Below are 20033 nucleotides of genomic sequence, written 5' to 3' on the forward strand. Positions count from 1 at the left end.
ACGTATGAGGTAGATTCAGAATCATCCCCCCGGCTGAATCTCAAAGGGGGTCCCTCAAGATCCCCACTTGAGGAGTTCATCCTTCGACAGCAGTGCAGGGCTGTCTTGGCACTGCTAGTAATGGTGATGGCCCCTATTGGCCCAGGGATTTTGATCGCCTGGTATGCGTAGTGGGTAATGGCCATAAACTGGGCTATCACTGGTCGGCCTAGGATCACGTTATACGCAGTCCCGAAGTCAGCCACATCGAAAAGGGCTCTTTCGATCTTGAAGTTGTCTGGCGAGCCGAAGGTGACGGGCAACTCGATTTGCCCCAGTGGCTTGGCCGAGGAGACCGGAGTGATCCTGAAGAAAGGTGGCGACAGCCTCAACGAGCTTCTCAAAATCTGTAGGGTGTCTAGTGCGTCGGCGAAAAGGAGGTTCATTGAGCTTCCGCCGTTGATGAGCACGCGGCCTAGGCAGATGTTCTGCATCGTGGGTTCAACCACGATGGGGTAGCAACTAGGGCATCGGACGCACACGAGTTGCCTGGCTGAAAGTGAGCAGGACCTCTGACCACTTTAGGCGCGGGCTTGGGTCTAACGTGGTCGCCCACACCTCTCGGACCACCGACTTATATTCCCTATTAGATGAATACGTCGCGGTGCCTCTGAAGATGTGATGGACCATATGATCGGCCTGCTGGTACCCTAGTGCCGACTAGTCGGGGGTGGCCCCATCCTTATCTTCATCGTTGTGTTTGTATTTGCGCCCTCCGAGCTCCTTGTTGATGATGCCTCGCACGACCTTGCATTTGGTTAGGTCGTGGACACCCATACGGTGGATCAGGCAGTAGCCCTGACCCTTTTTCCTGTTTTTCTTTTTGAAGTGCCGGCGTGTTAGGCTAGTTTGCTTGACCACCAAGACCTCAGGAGGTCCGCCCTTGAGCTTGCTTTTTTTTGTCCTTCTGGTTGACCCCTTTGGCAGGGGCGGACCGTTCGGATGCTAGTCGCGACATGGTGCCGATCTGTCGCTCCTGGGCCTCGGCGGCCTGTGCGCACTTATCCGCGAGCTCGAAGAGCTCAGTTGTGCTTCGGATTACCCGGTGGCCAGCTTCTCAACCATTTTCTGGTCTTTGACCCACCGTTTAAACGCTAGATCACGGATTCTCCTGTGATTCTTGAAATGGTATTCCAGCGTTCAGTGAAATGCCAGATGAAGTCTCTAAACGACTCTCCTTGTCACTACCGGACCTGATATAGGTCGTCCTAGATCCCTGGTCAGGCGTATGTCCCCTGGAAGTTAACGACGAACTGGTCGCATAGACCCTCCCATGAGTGAACTGAACAGCGGGGGGGGAGGGGGGGGGTTCATCAACCAAGACCGGGTGGAACCGGTCATGGCAGTAGGGAAATAGTTGACCATGACCTTCCCATGGCCTCCCATAGCTTGCACCACGGTGGTGTAGATCTATAAGAATTCTTCCGGGTTGGTCGAGCTATCATACTTCTCGGCTAGGACCGACCGAAACTTGTTCGACCAGCGCACTTCACATAACCTGACAGACAGGGCGTTACACCCTGTCCCGTAACGGGGAGCCACTCGTTGTTGGGCGGCGGCACGCACCCGGGGAGAGAGAGACTGTGGTCTCGGGGTCCTAGTGAAGGGTGGAGCCGTCCGATGCCTCCCTGCAAGGGGAAGGCATGCGGTAGGGCTGCTTACCCTTTTCCTGCTCGCGCCGAGCCCTATGCTCCTGCTCTCTAGTGGCCACCTGACCCTGGATCATGCCCCAGAGGTCACATTGGCGCAGAGAGTTACGCAGATCGGAGGGTTGGCTGTCCTGACATGGAGGTCGATCGCGAGTACTCCCTGTGGTTGGGGGAGAACGGGACCTATTCTGTCGTGGGTTCTGTTGTGACCCTTGGCGACCGAGACCCTAACCGGCCCTTGCGATAAGCGCTGTGCAAATTGACGTGGTTTGGCGCCGGGCGGTCTCGACCAAGAGGGTATGATCACGTAGCCATGGTGCCACAGGCGAGCCCTCCGGTACAGGTACCAGTGGGTGGCTGAGGAGGATCCACAAGGTCTGCATGTTCTGCGCTGGCATCATGGTCTCGTAATCGAGACGATGGGCGCGGAGCGGCGATAAATCGCGAGGTGGGGAGCCCCCGGCGTTTAGGTGGTACGATGGCCTAGGTGATGACACCATCGTGGATTGTGCTCTGTGTAGGGGCTCCTCAGAACAATGCTGGGGATGTGGAGGTTGTCTTGAAGCACCCGCCTGACCAGCGCCAGGCTGGTTTCCCTTTGGGTGTAAAGCCAGGGGTTCGCCACCGGCGTTTGAGCCTTCAGGGCCTCCCACTGTATGGTCTGCCATGTAGACCTTGCATTGGGTCTCGGAGCTCTTGGACTCCGGCTCGGTGTCCTATTCCTGGAGCACTCTGGGTTCTTCCGGGTGATACCCTATGACGAACACCTCGCGGTAGCCGGAGTCCTCGAAAGGGACTCAGTAGTTGCCATGGATTCAGCCATGGGTTGTGTGCTCAAGTTTTTTTTTCAAACTTGCTAAAATGATGAAACGCGGCCCCTACCTGGCGTACCAAATGTCGTGGGTAAATCTCAGACAGTGACTCCGAGGTATGCTGGACAGTGGGCGCGTAGACGGTGTTTCAGCAAACGGGTGTGTGTGTGTTCGGTGGACTAAGGGACACAATGAGTTATACAGGTTCGGACCTCCTGAAGGATAATAGCCCTACATCCTGTGTATGTTATTAAGGATCTCAGTGGATTACAGATGATGTTTTTCCTAGTCTCCTGTCTTTACTTTGGAACGAGGCCCCTCATCCTTTTAAATAGTAGGGAGGATGAGTATTTACATGTGGGTCCAAATAGAAAGGCCTCTACTCATCCTAATATCTAATCCATACCACCATTACGGAGGACCAGGTGTGCCCACATGCTCTGGGGGCACCATGTGTCTAGTTGTCATGCGTCTAATGCCACAGGACGGGATAAGGTCCTTCTGTGCCGACTCCATCCACTTGCCTGGTCAGGCTGCTGATGACGTCCTATCTGCTGTGTGCCGCTATGTCGGTCCTATAAAGTTTTATCCCACAACATTTAATGCTACCGAACGGAACAATGCCCTTTGGCACCGACCCCGTTCACTTGTCTCGTCGGGCTGTTGACAACGTCTCATCCGTCATGCGCTGTCGTACCAGTCTGCAAAGTTCTATCCCGCAGTAACTCATAAGAAGTCAAATTCAAGATCGAGCGCAAGAAAATCCGATTTGAGATGTAGCATATTGTGCTAATGGCCCCAGCCCAAAACTTTCTAGGAGTCCTATGCTCATCGAACATCGTCCTAGCCATCTCAACCAAAGTCTTGTTCTTTCTTTCAACCACGTCATTCTATTGAGAAATACGTGGGATAGAAAACTAATGCTCAATGCCATGCTCAAGACAGAAAGCATCAAAGAGATAGTTCTTGAACTTGGTGCCATTATCACTGTGAATTGCTTTTAATGCACTAGGGAGTTCTTTAAACAATCTCAAGGCTAAGCTCTGAAAGTGTGAGAACACTTCATCCTTTCTCACAAGAAAGAAGAAACAAGAGTAGTGAGAGAAATCATCAATAATTACAAGAACATGCCACTTCCCACCCATTGAACGAATCCGAGAAGGACTAACAGTGTCCATATGGAGAACTTCTCCTGGCTGTTCAGTCATCACTAGATTGACTGATGGGTGGGAGGCAAAAATCATCTTGCCATGTCGACAAGGAGCACAAACAAGATTTTTCTCAAACTTGATCTTGGGAAATTCTCGGATCAAGCCTAGGGCACTCAAACGAGTAAGTAAATCAGAACTCATATGTCTTAGTATCCTATGCCACATCCAAAGCTCAGAAGAAGGTTGAACAATCAAACAATAAGAAGAACCAAGAGACTCAGAAAAATTAGCTCCAAAAACTCTCCTAACTCGAGAAATCTTGCAAATCAAAGCGCCAGAAGAATTGAGAACTCAAGAAGTATCACGTTTGAAATGCACTTCCATGTCGTCATCCAATAACTGAAATACAAAGAGAATGTTGTATCCCAGATGCTTCACCAAAACTACATCCTTGAGAGTGAAACTCTTATTCACTCTTACCATACCTTTAGCTTTCACCCTTCCTTTTCGATCATCATCGATTGTGATGTACTCGTGTCGCTTCACGGGAGTGAGGCTGGAGAACCATGATGAATCTCCGGTCATGTGGCGCGAACAACCGAAGTCAATAAGTCACTTGTTCTCTAGGCCTTCGCCTACTACCTACATATGAGAAGAATAATAGGTGGATGGCTCAGTAATGGGGTTAGTCAAAAACCTCTAGGGAATTCAGTACTGGGTCATTCGCCCTGAAGTGGTAAAAGCAGGTGCAGGTAAAACAGGTCTAGTATGTTGAGGGCGAGTAGCACGATGAAGAAAATGTGGTCCGCCAAAGTGCTGAGACTCAAAGCATCTTACACGTGAACCAAAATCATATGAATTATGTCAAAATCCACCCTAGGCAACACCTCTAGGAAGAGACTAAAAAGCGTTATGGACTCATGAGTGGAAACGAAAAAAGGCTCATGTACACTAACAGAGAGGTGATACATGTCCCGGGTGCTCCACTCCCACTCATGTCACTCATCTCTCCTACGGCGAAAGCAAAAACCAATCAAGTGACCCTCTCTCTGGTAGTAAGCGCAGTAGTAGCATCTCTCGGGAACTCGACTGCCGATCACTCGGGGCTCTCTCACAGGCTCTTTTATCTTAGACTGTAGAGCTCTCTTGGGTTGTGACACGGGTTTCTTCTTTGTGGGTTGAGGAATGAGTTTCTTGATGGGTTATGTTGTGGCATTGATTTTGTATTTCTCAACTTCTATGGTAGTAGGTGTGGTGAACACAGTCTTACTCTCCCCACTGTAAGCCACCCTCTTAAAACCCAATCCAAGAGCCAAACCTGTCTTGTCAGCACATATCTTGGTCTTGACCAAGATCAAATTCATTTTCCCTTTGCCCTCTTAGCACTTCTCCACCAGAGAAAAGAGGTACTTATTCTCAATCAAATTTTTTTGAACTTCTCTCTAACCTAGCCGAGTTTGTCCTGAAAGGTGGTACATGTGGAATAATTTGGTTGCACATTATTTTAACTCACAGCACTCTCCAATCGAGACTCTAGCTCCTTCAGACGCTTATCTTTCTGATCAACATCCTTTGCAAGCAAAAGATAATTCTTCCAAGCGCCTAAGAGAGTAGACCTAGACTCCTCCTCAAGGAGCTTTTTCTCGACACTCTTAAGCTGACTAGCGACTTGAGTATGCACATTACGAAGCTTGGCAACTTCAGCCATAACAATTAGGCAACTCTCACACTCCTCAACATCGGGTCTAGACATAAACAATACAAGTTCAGTAGAGAGAGACTCATACTTAGGCAACTCCCTCGTGGTTGGAATAGGGCAAAACACTAGTTGATCAAAGATTGCTAACAATCCTAGCAAAATGAGCAAGCATCACATTCAAAGACTCTCCAGGGCCTTGCACAAATATTTGGTATTCTTGGTTGTATATGCTTTAGTGTCTGGCCTTAATCTGATTAGTACCTTCATAAAAGACACTTAGAGTATTCTAGATCTCCCGGATAGTACAGAGGTGCTGAACCCTATCAAACTCATTCTGACTCAGACTAGTGAATAAAATATTTCTAGTCTTGTTGTTGGCATCATACTATTCGATTTGAAACTAAGTCGTGCGAGCAGTAGGAATCTCGTAGTTGGAATCAACTACTTCATATGTTGTATTTCTTTAGCTTAGAAGATAAGTCTCCATACGCACCTTCCAGTACGAAAAATCACAACCATAAAACAGTGGAATCTTCTTATTTCTCTCCATATCACCTACAGATCACAAAGCCGGTTAAGATCAACAAGTAATCAAACCGGCTCTGATACCAATTGTAGGAACAAGATTGACGACTAGACAGTGAGTGAATCGGCGCATCAACAAATTTCTTGCTAAATCCATGGCCTTCCCCTATTTGGATCATCCAACGCACCTCAAAACTCAAGAGGAAGCAAAAATTGAGAGAAGTTTTAACAAAAGAAAATTGAGGCAACACGACTCCACATATGGTATATAAACCATAGGTTCCATTTAAAATCAATCCGTGTGTCTTAGCACTCGAAAGATCATAACTAGTAAAGAAACAAGAAAAGATGAATACCGAGCAACAAAACTCTCCAAGTTGATTGTCTAGAGGCAAGAGAATTCAAGACCCCATCACGTAAGCATGTGTATGCGAATTTTATGCCTCTAGCAATAAGAAAAATAATCTCACAAGATGTAGAAATTTTAGCCTAAAAACAAAAACAAAAAATCAAAACCCGAAAGGAAAACTTGTACATAAGGTAAAGGAACCAAGAGAGGGAAATTAGAAGGAGAGGAATTCAAGCATATAAAACAAATAAACTTCATAACTCAAAGAGATCAACCTTATTTTAGGCGGATTACAAAGATTTTCTTCTCAAAACTCTCATATATTACATAGGCTAAGCACTCATCCTCATCTCCACCAAAACCATAGCACAATGCGCTCATATGAGTGGCACAAGAGGCTCAAATAGCTGGTTCATTCTCTCCCATAACCCTACCATCTATTTATAGGCCTAGAAAACTTGACCCCAAGTTTTCTAACTTTTTTCTAAAATAACTCTCTCTTGTAGTACACTTCTACCTACCACCGAGAGTATTTTAGTTAATTTTTTTCTCTATTCATCGGACGTCCGCAACGTCTTTATAACTTAGCATCACTATGATGCAAGCTTCGTGATGGTGCCACGTACTCCTCTAGTCCTCCCACAGTTTTGAGGCTAAACTGTGGAACTATAGCACGCTTCTCAAAGTATGACTAGCTGCCACTTGCTTCCACCTGAAGCAAGCGCTCCGATGATGACGTGTGTACTCCGTCTTATGATCTTGACCGCCGGTAAGTCTCTCCCACTCCCGATCCTTCAGGCCATCTTGTCACTTGCACCGGCATCCCTTTTGCTTGACTTTATCAACACGTCATCTCCATCCTCCGTTTCATGCTTTGTTTAACCTTTATGTGTACAGCTAGGATCATATTTGACTCCTCCTGGCCCTCTTTGATCATCCGGCACCAAGCATCCGCTTAGCCCCGATCATCCGTCGTCGACTGCCAAGTTGCATCCATCACTTGCACACCTTAAAACAAGCAAACACATTTCTCCACACTCCAAAAATCTCCAGTTTAGCACAAAATCAAAAACTTCAACTCAGAGCATATCCTACAGAAAACGTGAACATCGGATGTTCCGGTGTTTTCTGCTCCTGAACACCGGACCATCTGATGAGTGTAACACTATCTGTTCTAGAAAATTTTGCTCTCTGCAAGAAAAGGTATGGTGAAAGCTTTCGGTGCTTTTATATCTATCACCGGATAATCCGGTGTGTACCAATCCACTGAACCACCCTTCTACAATCTCTCTGCAACAAAAGGTCCGGTGTATTATCTGATGTTCAAATCTTAGCACCGGATTATCCGGCGTACATAATCAAACTTGACGCCAAAAATCTCCTCTATGTAGAAAATGCTCTGGCGCTTTCAAAGTCCATCACCGGACTATCCGGTGTTTACTTTCATTTCTGTTTCAACACTGAAAATGCTCCGGTGATACCCTCCGGTGTAGCCACCACACTCACCGAACCTTTTGGTGCATTGATCTTCAATTTCGTCTGAAAAATTACTCTCTGCAAGAAATAGTCTGACGAATATAAACCACCCACATCGAAACATCTGGTGAACACCGGAACATCCGATGTTCACACCGGAACTTCCAGTGTGTATAATTTTTCTATGTACAGAGAAAAATTCACTAATTCCAAACACCGCCAACTCAAGTTAGATATAAAACAAAACAAGCATCCACAAGCACATACTAATCATATTTAAGACATATCAACTGTTATCAATTCTTCATCACATACAAACCAAGATACTTCTCCACTTGGTTTCTTAGGCTATCTTCTCACAAAACTACCGTTTTGTTGCACTCCCCGTTCTTGATCTTGTGAAACCCACTTGTCAACATCATGAAGAAGAAATCCCAATTATTCCTATCGACATGTCATCGTAGACACGCACCACGCAAGAAAGCCAACATGGTTGTTTAGACTATTTGCAGTAGACCTTTAGAATCCATATTTTATCTATGTATCTAATCAGAAAATAAAGCACGAACTAGTTCAGTCCAGACAAACATGTTTGCTTGCTTGCGTGGTGCGCGCCCAAGATGATATGGTGACAAAAATAGTTAGAATTTCTTCTTCATGACAATAACAATTAAATCCCACTATGTTACCAACAGAGAGTGCTTTCACGAGAAAGAAACCTAAGTTATTAATAGGTTTATGATACAATACAAGATTATTGTGGTTTCTAACTATTAGGCTAAGAAAGTTGTGGGTTGTGGAATTAACTCAAAAATCCCTGTACTCGCGCTGCGACTACATGGTTGACAGGAGATCACGCCGGACACCAGCGCAGAGACGGCCGAGGAGGTGCTGCACCGGTGGTTCATGAAGAGGGACGTGGACAGGGCGCTGGACAGCCTGAGCCCGCGCGAGAAGCAGGTGATCCAGTACAGGTTCGGGATGGAGGGCGGCCGGCCGAGGACGCTGCATGACATTGGGCAGCTGATGGGGGTGAGCCGGGAGTGGATCCGGCAGATCGAGATGGGCGCGTTCCGGAAGCTGAGGAGAGAGAAGAAGGTGCAGTCGCTGCAGCACTACCTGCAGCCGGCGGAGAGCTGGTAGCCGCGTTGGGCGTTGCCACTTGCCACGATTTGCACGCGGCCTTTCTTGACAGCTAGTATACGTCTTTTTGAAGGATCTAACCTATACATTCGAATCGATCCAATTTGATGTTCATGTATAGTACGTGTACAAAGAATATGAAACATTTCTTTTACGGCAAAAATGCAAGAACTCTATTCCCAGAAGTAAAGAACACAGTATATATTCGGAAAAGCTTCTCTCTATGAAGAAGGGAAACGAGTCTTTATTTCTGAATTACATCAGATTAGCTCACAATATTCTGGTACAATTTCTGATAGGAGGGGATTTTAACTTAGTTAGATATCAAAAGATAAAAACAATGGTGTCGTGGATTTTAAGTGGCGTAATATGTTTAATGATTGGATTGATGGTGGAGATCTTTTAGAGATAAATTTGTTAGGAAGGAACTTCACGTGGGCTAACAATCAGGAAAATTTGGTTATGTCTAATATAGATAGAATTGTTTGTAGTACAGAGATAGATCATCAGTTCCCTCTAGCTACTGCTAGAGCTTTTCCGAGGATTGGTTGTAATACTGAATTGTTTGAAAAAAAAAAAGAGAGTTGACCAAATTTTGACTTTTTGATCCGAGGCTCGTACCGACGATCGGAGACCGTGGTTGCGTTCATCTCGTCGAGATGAACCCATTTTGCTATTCATATGTCCGTTCCGGGCACTTTGAGACCCGTAGCGAGCCCAATAAATTTAGACCGTTCGTTTTTTAAAAAAAAATAAAAAAAAAGAGATAAAGCCGGATGGATCGGTCATCACCCCGACCCATCCAGAGCTTTCGAGCGTGCCGTCGCTCTCTCTCTCTCTCGCGTCTCTCTCTCCTGCGTCTGCGCCGAGCCTGTCGTCGGTCTGCTCCTGCCGCTGCTGTGCGGTGCTGCGCCGCCGGCCGCCGTCTCCTCCACCGGGCCAGCACAACGCCGCCGCTGCGCCGCGCTCGCCGTGCTGCTGCTGCGCGCGCTGCTGCCGTGCGCAGTCGCCGCACCTGCCTGCGCCGTGCGCCTGCTCCGGCCACCGCGGGCTCTCCCTCTCTCTGTGGCCTGGCCGAAGAAGCAGCAGCAGCCGCCGGCCAGCCGGCCGAAGCAGCGCCGAGCGGAGAGCCAGGAAGAGAAGCCAGGAAGAAAAGGAAGAAAGAGAAGAAAAAAAAAGGAGAAAAAGAGAAGAAAAGAGAAGAAAAAAAGGGAAGAAGAAGAAAAAGGGAAAAAGAAGAAAAAGGGAAAAGTTGGAAATTTCGGAATTTCGTCAGATTCGTCGTCAATCTTTCGAAGGCAATTTTTCGGTAATTTCTGGACGATTGTGGTTTGATTAAATCAAATCAATCAATTCATGTCGTATTATTTCATGTGATTAATAGTCTGTTTCGTTTCGATAATCATTATTGATTCGAAGATACGACATCCGAGTCGAAGTATTCTTTTCGTTCATCGAAGCGAAGTCTAATTAGTGAGATTTTAGTTCGACTCTGGATTGAAAATAGTGTATCATTTCATGTGATACAATTGTTTGTTCAGTTTTTCGGAATGTAGGCGTATACGTGACGTTTTCAGACGTAGAATTGACGCTTCATATTTTATGTGTTTTAAATGTGTTTTAGTTGTGATAGTATGCCTGTACAGGTGGTACTATTTCCGGACGTTCTTGATCAAATTTTCTTCACCGTCGGTAAAGGCAAGTGAATGTATTGTATGACTATGCTTTAACCTAATATTGGGTTGCCTACATTCTTTAATTACAGTGCATTCATCTAATCTGAATGACTGATTCTGAGCTGGGTACTATGTTGTTTACGTTTCCAGAAGTTTACTCGATGATTGATTTATAAAGTGCAGTAGGCACGATATGCCATTCTGCAGTTGTTCTTTAGTGTTGTATGCAATGTTTTTTTGAAGTCTCAAGCATATTCCGGAAGTTATGTTGGTTATGCTTGAAGCACGTCATACATATACATCTCATGCATTGGAAGTTTATCGTCGTCTTCTGACCGCGACCGTACCGGTACAGTACCGTATGTCACCCGAGGAGGGGTACGGTGCACACCCTTACGTTACCCGAGGAGGGGTAAGGGTGAGGAGAGCATATCATGTGCATGGTTATGTCTTTTTATGAAATTCAATGAATCATTCGCATCAAATCTTATTTCCTTTAGTTAGCTTGTATATAGATATATATGCGGCTCTGAAGGCTTATACCAACCGAATGTTAAAATTTTAATGTTATCGTTGGACTTGCTTAGTCATAATTGTTTCTCCTAGTGTTGGCGGTCTGTTTCATTACTAGTTTCTATTTAGAATTGTTAGCACATTTAACTGTGGCTAAATAGCTTTTTGTTAAAGTACCTTTCACTTGCTGAGATTTTTGAATCTCACCCGTGTTTTCTTTACAGGTATGTTTAGATGTTGACGTGCATTTTGGGAATGGATCTCAGTAGCTGCACACACTAACTTATCACGATGTCGATAGCTCAACTGGTGTATACAAGTGGTGTGTCTGATGGTCCGTCGTTTGTTTTTGTTTATGTTGTGGTGCGACGTTGGTAGCGTCGCGGCGGACTCTATATATATACTGGTTATATCTGTCATATACTGTCTGCATGTGATCTCTTTTGGTCAGTTATACCGTCCTATAGAGGAAATGCTGTCAAAATTTTCTGTTTTCGTATAATTAGGCTTAGTGGTAAAGTAGGGTGTTACAGCTTGGTATCAGAGCCTAGGCTTTAGGTCCTAGGTAATTGAATGATGAACCTGACACACTTGCACAAATAGAATGGGTATGGGATGCATTGCATTGCATACGTCTTGCTTATCTTTGTTTGCTTATGTTCACTATCTCAAATAAGTATTGTTGAAGTTACTTGTTTGATAATCCACATATTCTTTAGTGTTTTATCATTGATCTATATTGTTAAGTTGTTGGAGTCAGTTTCGTTGGAACGGTGGAATTGTCAGGGCGTTAAAATGGTTACCTTGGTCATTAGAACCTGAGAAGCTTCAGAGTATCAATAGCATAACTATTGTATGGCACTGCAGATGGGTTAAGTGGAGGGCCCCCATGATGCCTTTTCTGCATTGTCCGGTGAGGTTGACCAAGAGTTAGGTTTGCGATCCAACTGTCCACATACAGAGCGAATATTTTGGGTACGAGATGGACTGGCCCTCATGTCGTTGACCCTAACTATTCGTTCTCGAAATGTCGGAGAAATGGATCGATGGGTGCCTTACCATATAAGATAAGGTGATAATGTTTTCAACCTAACCATTAGAATGGTGTAGGATTTCTTTTCCCCATGAAGTCGGTGCAATCTTTTTGCCGATTGTGTGAAAATATGTTGATAGTGAGATCCTAATAGGGTTCTGGGAGTTTTTCTAATCTTTTGCTAGACTTGTACCCTAGTTGTTGATGTTTTGAGGATTAGTTAACACCTCGTGTTTAAGTTGAAATGTTTACATAACTTATGTGTCAGTTTCTTTAATATCTGAGAATAATCTTTTATGGTTGAAATATCTATGCATGTTTTGAAATGATTATTTGAGGTAGTTATTTTGTTAAGTTAGCCTTTGTGGAAGAGTCCACTGGCTATGGGAGTTGGAGTCATCGATTGCGTTGCAGCGACTGATTCGCGTCATAGTGACGCTAGTGGAGTGATGCCTAGGGCGTTGGTGTTGTTTAGAGGTTGTCGGAAAAATTGTGGCCTATAACATCATTATGAGGTGCTATGTTGGCGTGTCGTTATGGGAGTTGGTAGTTGAGTCTGATAAATTCTACTCGCCGAGTAGATTCCGAAGATAAGGGTTATTTGAATCTTTCCTGGCTAAGTAATCGGAGGTATCACTAGAGCCTGTTGTAGCAATTCTTCGAGTGGTTCTTGGTATGTGGTTTGCCTTGAGATTTTCTTTCTTAGATTTCATGAATTTAGTGGATCTGAAGAAGTGGCTAGATCCTGGCTTAAGATTTTCCCGCAATGGAGCAGGTTTGTGTTTGTTGCTCCAGTTTATTCTCTAAGCTGAAGTTTTAGCCAGGAAGTGTCTGGGTAGGTTTGCATACTGAAAGTTTGTTCCTATTGGGAGTAAATATCTGCTGTTACATAAAGCGATACTCTACGTACTTGGTCGCTAAGATGTCAATACGTGTTTTGAGAATAGCTTAAGATCGGTTTTATCTAAACTCTGGTTTGAGGGAAGAGCATTGTAAATAGTGGAGTTTATTCTAGAATTTAAGTGCTGAGATTAAAGTTATGTTTGGAAGCTAAGGGTTGCTCTCCTGTTTAAAGGAGTGTTGTGAAAGAGGATGAACTATTGGGGTGTATCTCCGTAGTTTTGTTGCTGTTCAGGAGAGGGTATGCCTTCTAAGGACCCGGAGAGAAGCATTGTATACTAACGCTCAACCCGTTGACGGTAAACTGGTGTTGCAAATGGTGTTTTCTAAACTAAATTGGAGTTGGATTAACAAGGTTGAGTTTGTAGAAGTCATATTTTCAACCCTCTCCATGAGCATTCCGCAGTGATCATCTTGTCGGTTAGATTAACCGAGGTCTTTCCAACTTTTGAGGAGAATGTGTTTTTGCATGCAATTTTACTTTGAAGAAGTTGTGGTGTGGTTACCGATAATATGACTGTCCTGGGAATGTGAGCAAGATGTAAAGTTCTTTAGTATGCCAGTTGGGCATGTTTCTGAACGTACCGGTCAACACAATTTATCTTTTGGTCCAACTGCCCTTGGATGGAAGTGTTCTGGTATTCAAGTTGGAAAGTGCAAGTCTAAACTTGTACCATGAAGGACGAGTTGTTAGATGTTTGGAAGGATCGAATTAGTCAAGTGGTTGTAATCTCCTGATCACCCCTTCTAGACTTGGTAATACATCAGGATGAGAGTGACCAACTGGAGGTTTATATCTTAACGTTGTGACTGTCTCTTGCGTAGGTCTACCCGCACTTGTTTTTTTTTTTGGGAGTTAGTGATGTTGGTAGAAGAGGTGAAGTGTTGATGTTTCTTTAATCTGGAACCATAAAGGTTTTAAATTGATCCTTCCTGTGAAGGAGTTGAAGTTGAAGCGAAGAAGGTTTATATTCTTATTGGGGGTTTTGGCCTAAGTTTGTGGAGTTAGCCAAACAATATTTTTGGTGTGATTGCATCCACTAAGATGTTTCTAGACAACTAATGCCTTGGTTTTAGAACTAGTCGAAGAGAGTGTCTCATAATTGGCTGGTATAGTATTAACAGAAATGTTGTGTGTTCTTGAATTCATTTTCCCTTCTAAAAGTGAGAAGGCAATGAAATGATAAAGACCGTTCAATGTAACAGAGATTCAGGGTTTTCTTGGATTCGCTGGCCAGTATCGACATTTTATACAAGGTTTTCTTTTATTGCAAAGCCTATGATTAGACTTACCGAGAAGTGTGTTCCATTTGTATGGACTGATGAATGTGAGGTCAGTTTCCAAACATTAAAGAATAAGTTGGTGAACGCTCCTATTTTGGCTTTGCGGACTTGGCTGTATCCTTATGCAAGAAGGTCGGGTAATTGCATATGCTTCTAGACAATTGAAAACTCATGAACAGAATTATCCCACTCATGATTTAGAATTGGCTGTAGTGGTTTTTGCCTTGAAGAGTTGGAGGCATTACCTGTATGGTAAGTCATGTGATATTTTCACTGATCATAAGAGTCTCAAGTACATTTTCACTCAAAGAGATCTGAATTTGAGACAACGAAGATGGTTAGAATTAATCAAAGACTATGATCTGACGATTCAGTATCATCCCAGAAAGGCAAATGTGGTAGCTGACGCCCTTAGTAGAACAGGTGTACCTAAAGCAATAATGTCTTTATATTCAGACTTGGATCGAATGGGGATATCTTATGTTTTGCTGGCACTGTGCAGATAGAAACTCAAATGATCATCCAATCTGCTATACCTGAACGTGTACGTGAAGCTCAACAGCATGATCATCTTCTTTTAGAAGTTCGAAAGAAAATTTCAGCAGGAGGATCAAAAGAGTTTAGTGTGGATGAGCATGGTGCAATACGTTTTAGAGGACGTCTCTGTGCACCACAGAAGACAGATGTGAAAATGGATATATTGAGAAAAGCTCACCGGACTCCTTATACAATTCATCCGGGGGGAACCAAAATGTATCGAGATCTAAAGCAAAATTTTCGGTGGAAAAGGATGAAAGTGGATATTGCTAAGTATGTTGCGGCTTGTGGTTTCTGCCAACAGGTAAAGGTTGAGCATAAAAGACCTGCGGGATTAATGCAATCCTTAGAAATTCCAGAATGAAAATAGGAACATATCACTATGGACTTTGTTGTTGGGTTGCCTTGTTCACCTCGAGGCAGAGATGCTATTTGGGTTGTCGTGGATAGGCTTACAAAAATCTACACATTTCATTCCAATGAAGACAACCAGTTCGGCACATGATTTGGCTCCCTTGTATATCAGGGAAATAGTGAGGTTGCATGGTGTGCCAAATTCGATCATTTCAGATCGGGATTCCAAATTTGTATCCCAGTTTTAGCAGAGTTTGCTTATAATAATAGCTATTAAGCTAGTATTCGGATGGCTCCTTTTGAGGCCCTGTATGGCCGAAGGTGTGTTTCCCCTTTGTGTTGGGACTCTGTCGGAGAGAGATCACTACTTGGTCCAAATTTGGTCCAGCAAACCTCAGAGAAGGTATACCAAATACGTCAGAACCTGTTGGCTGCTCAAAGTCAACAGAAGAGTTATGCAGATATCCGGAGACGAGACCTAGAATTTACAGTTGGTGACTATGGTCTTCACAGAGTGTCGCCAACCAAAGGTGTTGTACGTTTTGGTATCTCTGGGAAGCTTAACCCGAGATACATTGGTCCTTTTCTAATCACAGACCGAGTAGGCAGTTTGGAATACCGTCTTGAGTTACCAGACTCAATGAGTGGAGTACATAATGTCTTCTATGTTTCTATGCTAAGAAAATATCTGAGAATCAATCATGATAGAGAAAGATCTGACCGTAAAGTACCACCCGATACGTATTCTGGATTCCTCAGAGCGAGTTATGAGGGGGAGGACTATCAAGTTTGTGAGAGTCCTTTGGACAAATCAAACAGAACGAGAAGCAACTTGGGAACTCGAAGAACAAATGCGCAAGGAGTATCCTGAGCTCTTTGAGACTGGTGAGTCATAAGTTTTGAAGTATTTTACCTCTGTTCCATAGTGCCATGGAAGCGGCAGAATTCGGGGACGAATTCCTTTAAGGGGGGAAGAATGTAATACTGAATTGATTGAAAAAAAAAGAGAGTTGACCAAATTTTGACTTTTTGATCCGAGGCTCGTACCGACGATCGGAGACCGTGGTTGCGTTCATCTCGTCGAGATGAACCCATTTTGCTATTCATATGTCCGTTCCGGGCACTTTGAGACCCGTAGCGAGCCTAATAAATTTAGACCGTTCGTTTTTTTAAAAAAAATAAAAAAAAGAGATAAAGCCGGATGGATCGGTCATCACCCCGACCCATCCAGAGCTTTCGAGCGTGCCGTCGCTCTCTCTCTCTCGCGTCTCTCTCTCCTGCGTCTGCGCCGAGCCTGTCGTCGGTCTGCTCCTGCCGCTGCTGTGCGGTGCTGCGCCGCCAGCCGCCGTCTCCTCCACCGGGCCAGCACAACGCCGCCGCTGCGCCGCGCTCGCCGTGCTGCTGCTGCGCGCGCTGCTGCCGTGCGCAGTCGCCGCACCGCTGCGCCGTTCCCGCCGCCGGCGCCGCCGCCTGCCTGCGCCGTGCGCCTGCTCCGGCCACCGCGGGCTCTCCCTCTCTCTGTGGCCTGGCCGAAGAAGCAGCAGTAGCCGCCGGCCAGCCGGCCGAAGCAGCGCCGAGCGGAGAGCCAGGAAGAGAAGCCAGGAAGAAAAGGAAGAAAGAGAAGAAAAAAAAAGGAGAAAAAGAGAAGAAAAGAGAAGAAAAAAAGGGAAGAAGAAGAAAAAGGGAAAAAGAAGAAAAAGGGAAAAGTTGGAAATTTCGGAATTTCGTCAGATTCGTCGTCAATCTTTCGAAGGCGATTTTTCGGTAATTTCTGGACGATTGTGGTTTGATTAAATCAAATCAATCAATTCATGTCGTATTATTTCATGTGATTAATAGTCTGTTTCGTTTCGATAATCATTATTGATTCGAAGATACGACATCCGAGTCGAAGTATTCTTTTTGTTCATCGAAACAAAGTCTAATTAGTGAGATTTTAGTTCGACTCTGGATTGAAAATAGTGTATCATTTCATGTGATACAATTGTCTGTTCAGTTTTTCGGAATGTAGGCGTATACGTGACGTTTTTAGACGTAGAATTGACGCTTCATATTTTATGTGTTTTAAATGTGTTTTAGTTCTGATAGTATGCCTGTACAGGTGGTACTATTTCCGGACGTTCTTGATCAAATTTTCTTCACCGTCGGTAAAGGCAAGTGAATGTATTGTATGACTATGCTTTAACCTAATATTGGGTTGCCTACATTCTTTAATTACAGTGCATTCATCTAATCTGAATGACTGATTCTGAGCTGGGTACTATGTTGTTTACGTTTCCAGAAGTTTACTCGATGATTGATTTATAAAGTGCAGTAGGCACGATATGCCATTCTGCAGTTGTTCTTTAGTGTTGTATGCAATGTTTTTTTTGAAGTCTCAAGCATATTCCGGAAGTTATGTTGGTTATGCTTGAAGCACGTCATACATATACATCTCATGCATTGGAAGTTTGTCGTCGTCTTCTGACCACGACCGTACCGGTACAGTACCGTATGTCACCCGAGGAGGGGTACGGTGCACACCCTTACGTTACCCGAGGAGGGGTAAGGGTGAGGAGAGCATATCATGTGCATGGTTATGTCTTTTTATGAAATTCAATGAATCATTCGCATCAAATCTTATTTCCTTTAGTTAGCTTGTATATAGATATATATGCGGCTCTGAAGGCTTATACCAACCGAATGTTAAAATTTTAATGTTATCGTTGGACTTGCTTAGTCATAATTGTTTCTCCTAGTGTTGGCGGTCTGTTTCATTACTAGTTTCTATTTAGAATTGTTAGCACATTCAACTGTGGCTAAATAGCTTTTTGTTAAAGTACCTTTCACTTGCTGAGATTTTTGAATCTCACCCATGTTTTCTTTACAGGTATGTTTAGATGTTGACGTGCATTTTGGGAATGGATCTCAGTAGCTGCACACACTAACTTATCACGATGTCGATAGCTCAACCGGTGTATACAAGTGGTGTGTCTGATGGTCCGTCGTTTGTTTTTGTTTATGTTGTGGTGCGACGTTGGTAGCGTCGCGGCGGACTCTATATATATACTGGTTATATCTGTCATATACTGTCTGCCTGTGATCTCTTTTGGTCAGTTATACCGTCCTATAGAGGAAATGCTGTCAAAATTTTCTGTTTTCGTATAATTAGGCTTAGTGGTAAAGTAGGGTGTTACATTGGTAGTGACCATGTCCCAATTCTGTGGGAATCTGGGACTGGCCATAAAATGAAAACATCTAAATTCAGATTTGAAAAATGGTGGTTACAGAGGGAAGACTTTAAGAATGTGGTTCTTAAAGTGTGGAACTCTGAGGTGTCTGGTGAGTGTGTTATTGAGAAGTGGCAAAACAAAGGGCTGGAATGCTAATGCAGAGGCTGAACTTAGGAGAGTAAAAAATAGGCTGGTTACTGAGTATGATATGCTTGATATTATGTCTGAAACACAAGAATTGACACCTCAGCAGAGGGCTAGAATGGAGGAAATTTTATTTGAGTTAAATAAAATTTGGATTATGGAAGAAACTAAAGCAAGACAGAGAGCTAGGGAGAGGAATGTAAAATAAGAGGATAGGAATACTAGTTACTTTGAAACAGTAGCAAATCAAAGGAGAAGGAAGACTATAATACAATGTCTGGCAGGCCCTGATGGGGTTGCTTCAGAAACTAATAAAATGCTTGATATTGCTACTCATTTTTATAAAGATTTGTTCAAGTTTGAATCTAGGCCTGATATTTCTTTAAAGACAGATTTCTTCTCTGATGTAGATAAAGTGACTAGGGGGAAAATAGCATTTTAGAAGCACCTTTTACTGAATATGAAGTTAGGAAAGCAGTTTCTGAATCTTATTCTGATGGGCCCCCGGGGCCTGATGGCATTTCTTTCATGTTCTATCATTGGGATGTGGTTAAGTTTGATTTACTAAAACTTTTCGAAGATACACACATATATATATATACATATATATATGTATGTATATATATATATATATATATATATATTTATGTATGTATATACATATATATATATATGTATATATATGTATATATATTTAGAGGGAGAGACATTCTTGAAAGTGTGGTTACTGCACATGAGGTGCTGCATAGTGTGCATAGTGGTAAACAGGAAGGGGTAGTCTTGAAGTTAGATTGTGAAAAAACATATGACAAAATTAATTAGGATTTTCTTAATGAAATCTTAGAAAAAAGAGGGTTTGGAAAAATATGGCAAACTTGGATTAACATAATTCTGTATCAAGGCTTTGTTGTAGTCAGAATCAATGATGTGGAGTGTGAGTTCTTTCTTACAGGAAAAGGCTTGAGGCAGGGTGATTCTCTGTCTCCCATTCTCTTTAATCTAGTTGTAGATTTCTTTACTAAAATGCTTCAAAAAGCTGCTGATGCAGAGCTCATTACTGGTTTATGCCCTGAGTTAATCCCACAAGGTGTCATCAGTTTGTATGCTGATGATACCATCCTTTTCCTTGAAAATTCTGTAGAATGTGCCAATAACATGAAGTGGATTCTCACCTGTTTTGAGCAGATCTCTGGTATGAGGATAATTATCATAAGAGTGAGATTATTGGTATTAATATATCTGATTATGAAACAAATGATATTGCTGAAATTTTTAATTGTAAAGTTGCTTCTTTTCCTATTAAGTATCTTGGTGCGAACGGGCATGGTGCCTGGTGGTAAGGCACCAAGGGGGTGTCGAACCGGCGAGGGCTCGAGGCCCCCGTCTCGCACACTCCCAAATTGGCCGTATTTGGTGAGTATGGTTATCTTGCACCTAAGTAAGGGTGTGATTACCTCCTCAGCCTATATAGCTGAGAAGCTTGGCACCTCCTTTTCAGTAACTGGACAACCACAATGCCGACAGATACAGTTTCTGC

At 43.7% G+C, this 20033-nt stretch overlaps 1 protein-coding gene across 1 annotated transcript; it reads left to right on the plus strand.

The window, feature by feature from the left end:
- The first annotated feature begins 16326 nt into the window (after nt 1-16326).
- LOC133910981 (uncharacterized) lies at nt 16327-18269 on the plus strand. The gene is made up of 2 exons (XM_062353218.1): nt 16327-16904; nt 17242-18269. The coding sequence occupies exons 1-2, from the start codon at nt 16342-16344 to the stop codon at nt 17312-17314; spliced, it is 636 nt and encodes a 211-aa protein (XP_062209202.1). The 5' UTR covers nt 16327-16341; the 3' UTR covers nt 17315-18269.
- The last annotated feature ends 1764 nt before the right edge of the window (nt 18270-20033 follow it).

This window comes from Phragmites australis, chromosome 3 (genome assembly GCF_958298935.1).
Source record: "Phragmites australis chromosome 3, lpPhrAust1.1, whole genome shotgun sequence".
NCBI classification, from domain to species: Eukaryota; Viridiplantae; Streptophyta; class Magnoliopsida; order Poales; family Poaceae; genus Phragmites; species Phragmites australis.

Bases quoted from the DNA above. Each gene is read 5' to 3' on its own strand.
- LOC133910981 (XM_062353218.1), top strand. From the start codon at position 16,342: ATGGATCGGTCATCACCCCGACCCATCCAGAGCTTTCGAGCGTGCCGT. The intron at 16,905-17,241 runs GTAATTTCTGGA...ATGCCTGTACAG, and splicing joins CTTTCGAAGGCGATTTTTCG to GTGGTACTATTTCCGGACGT.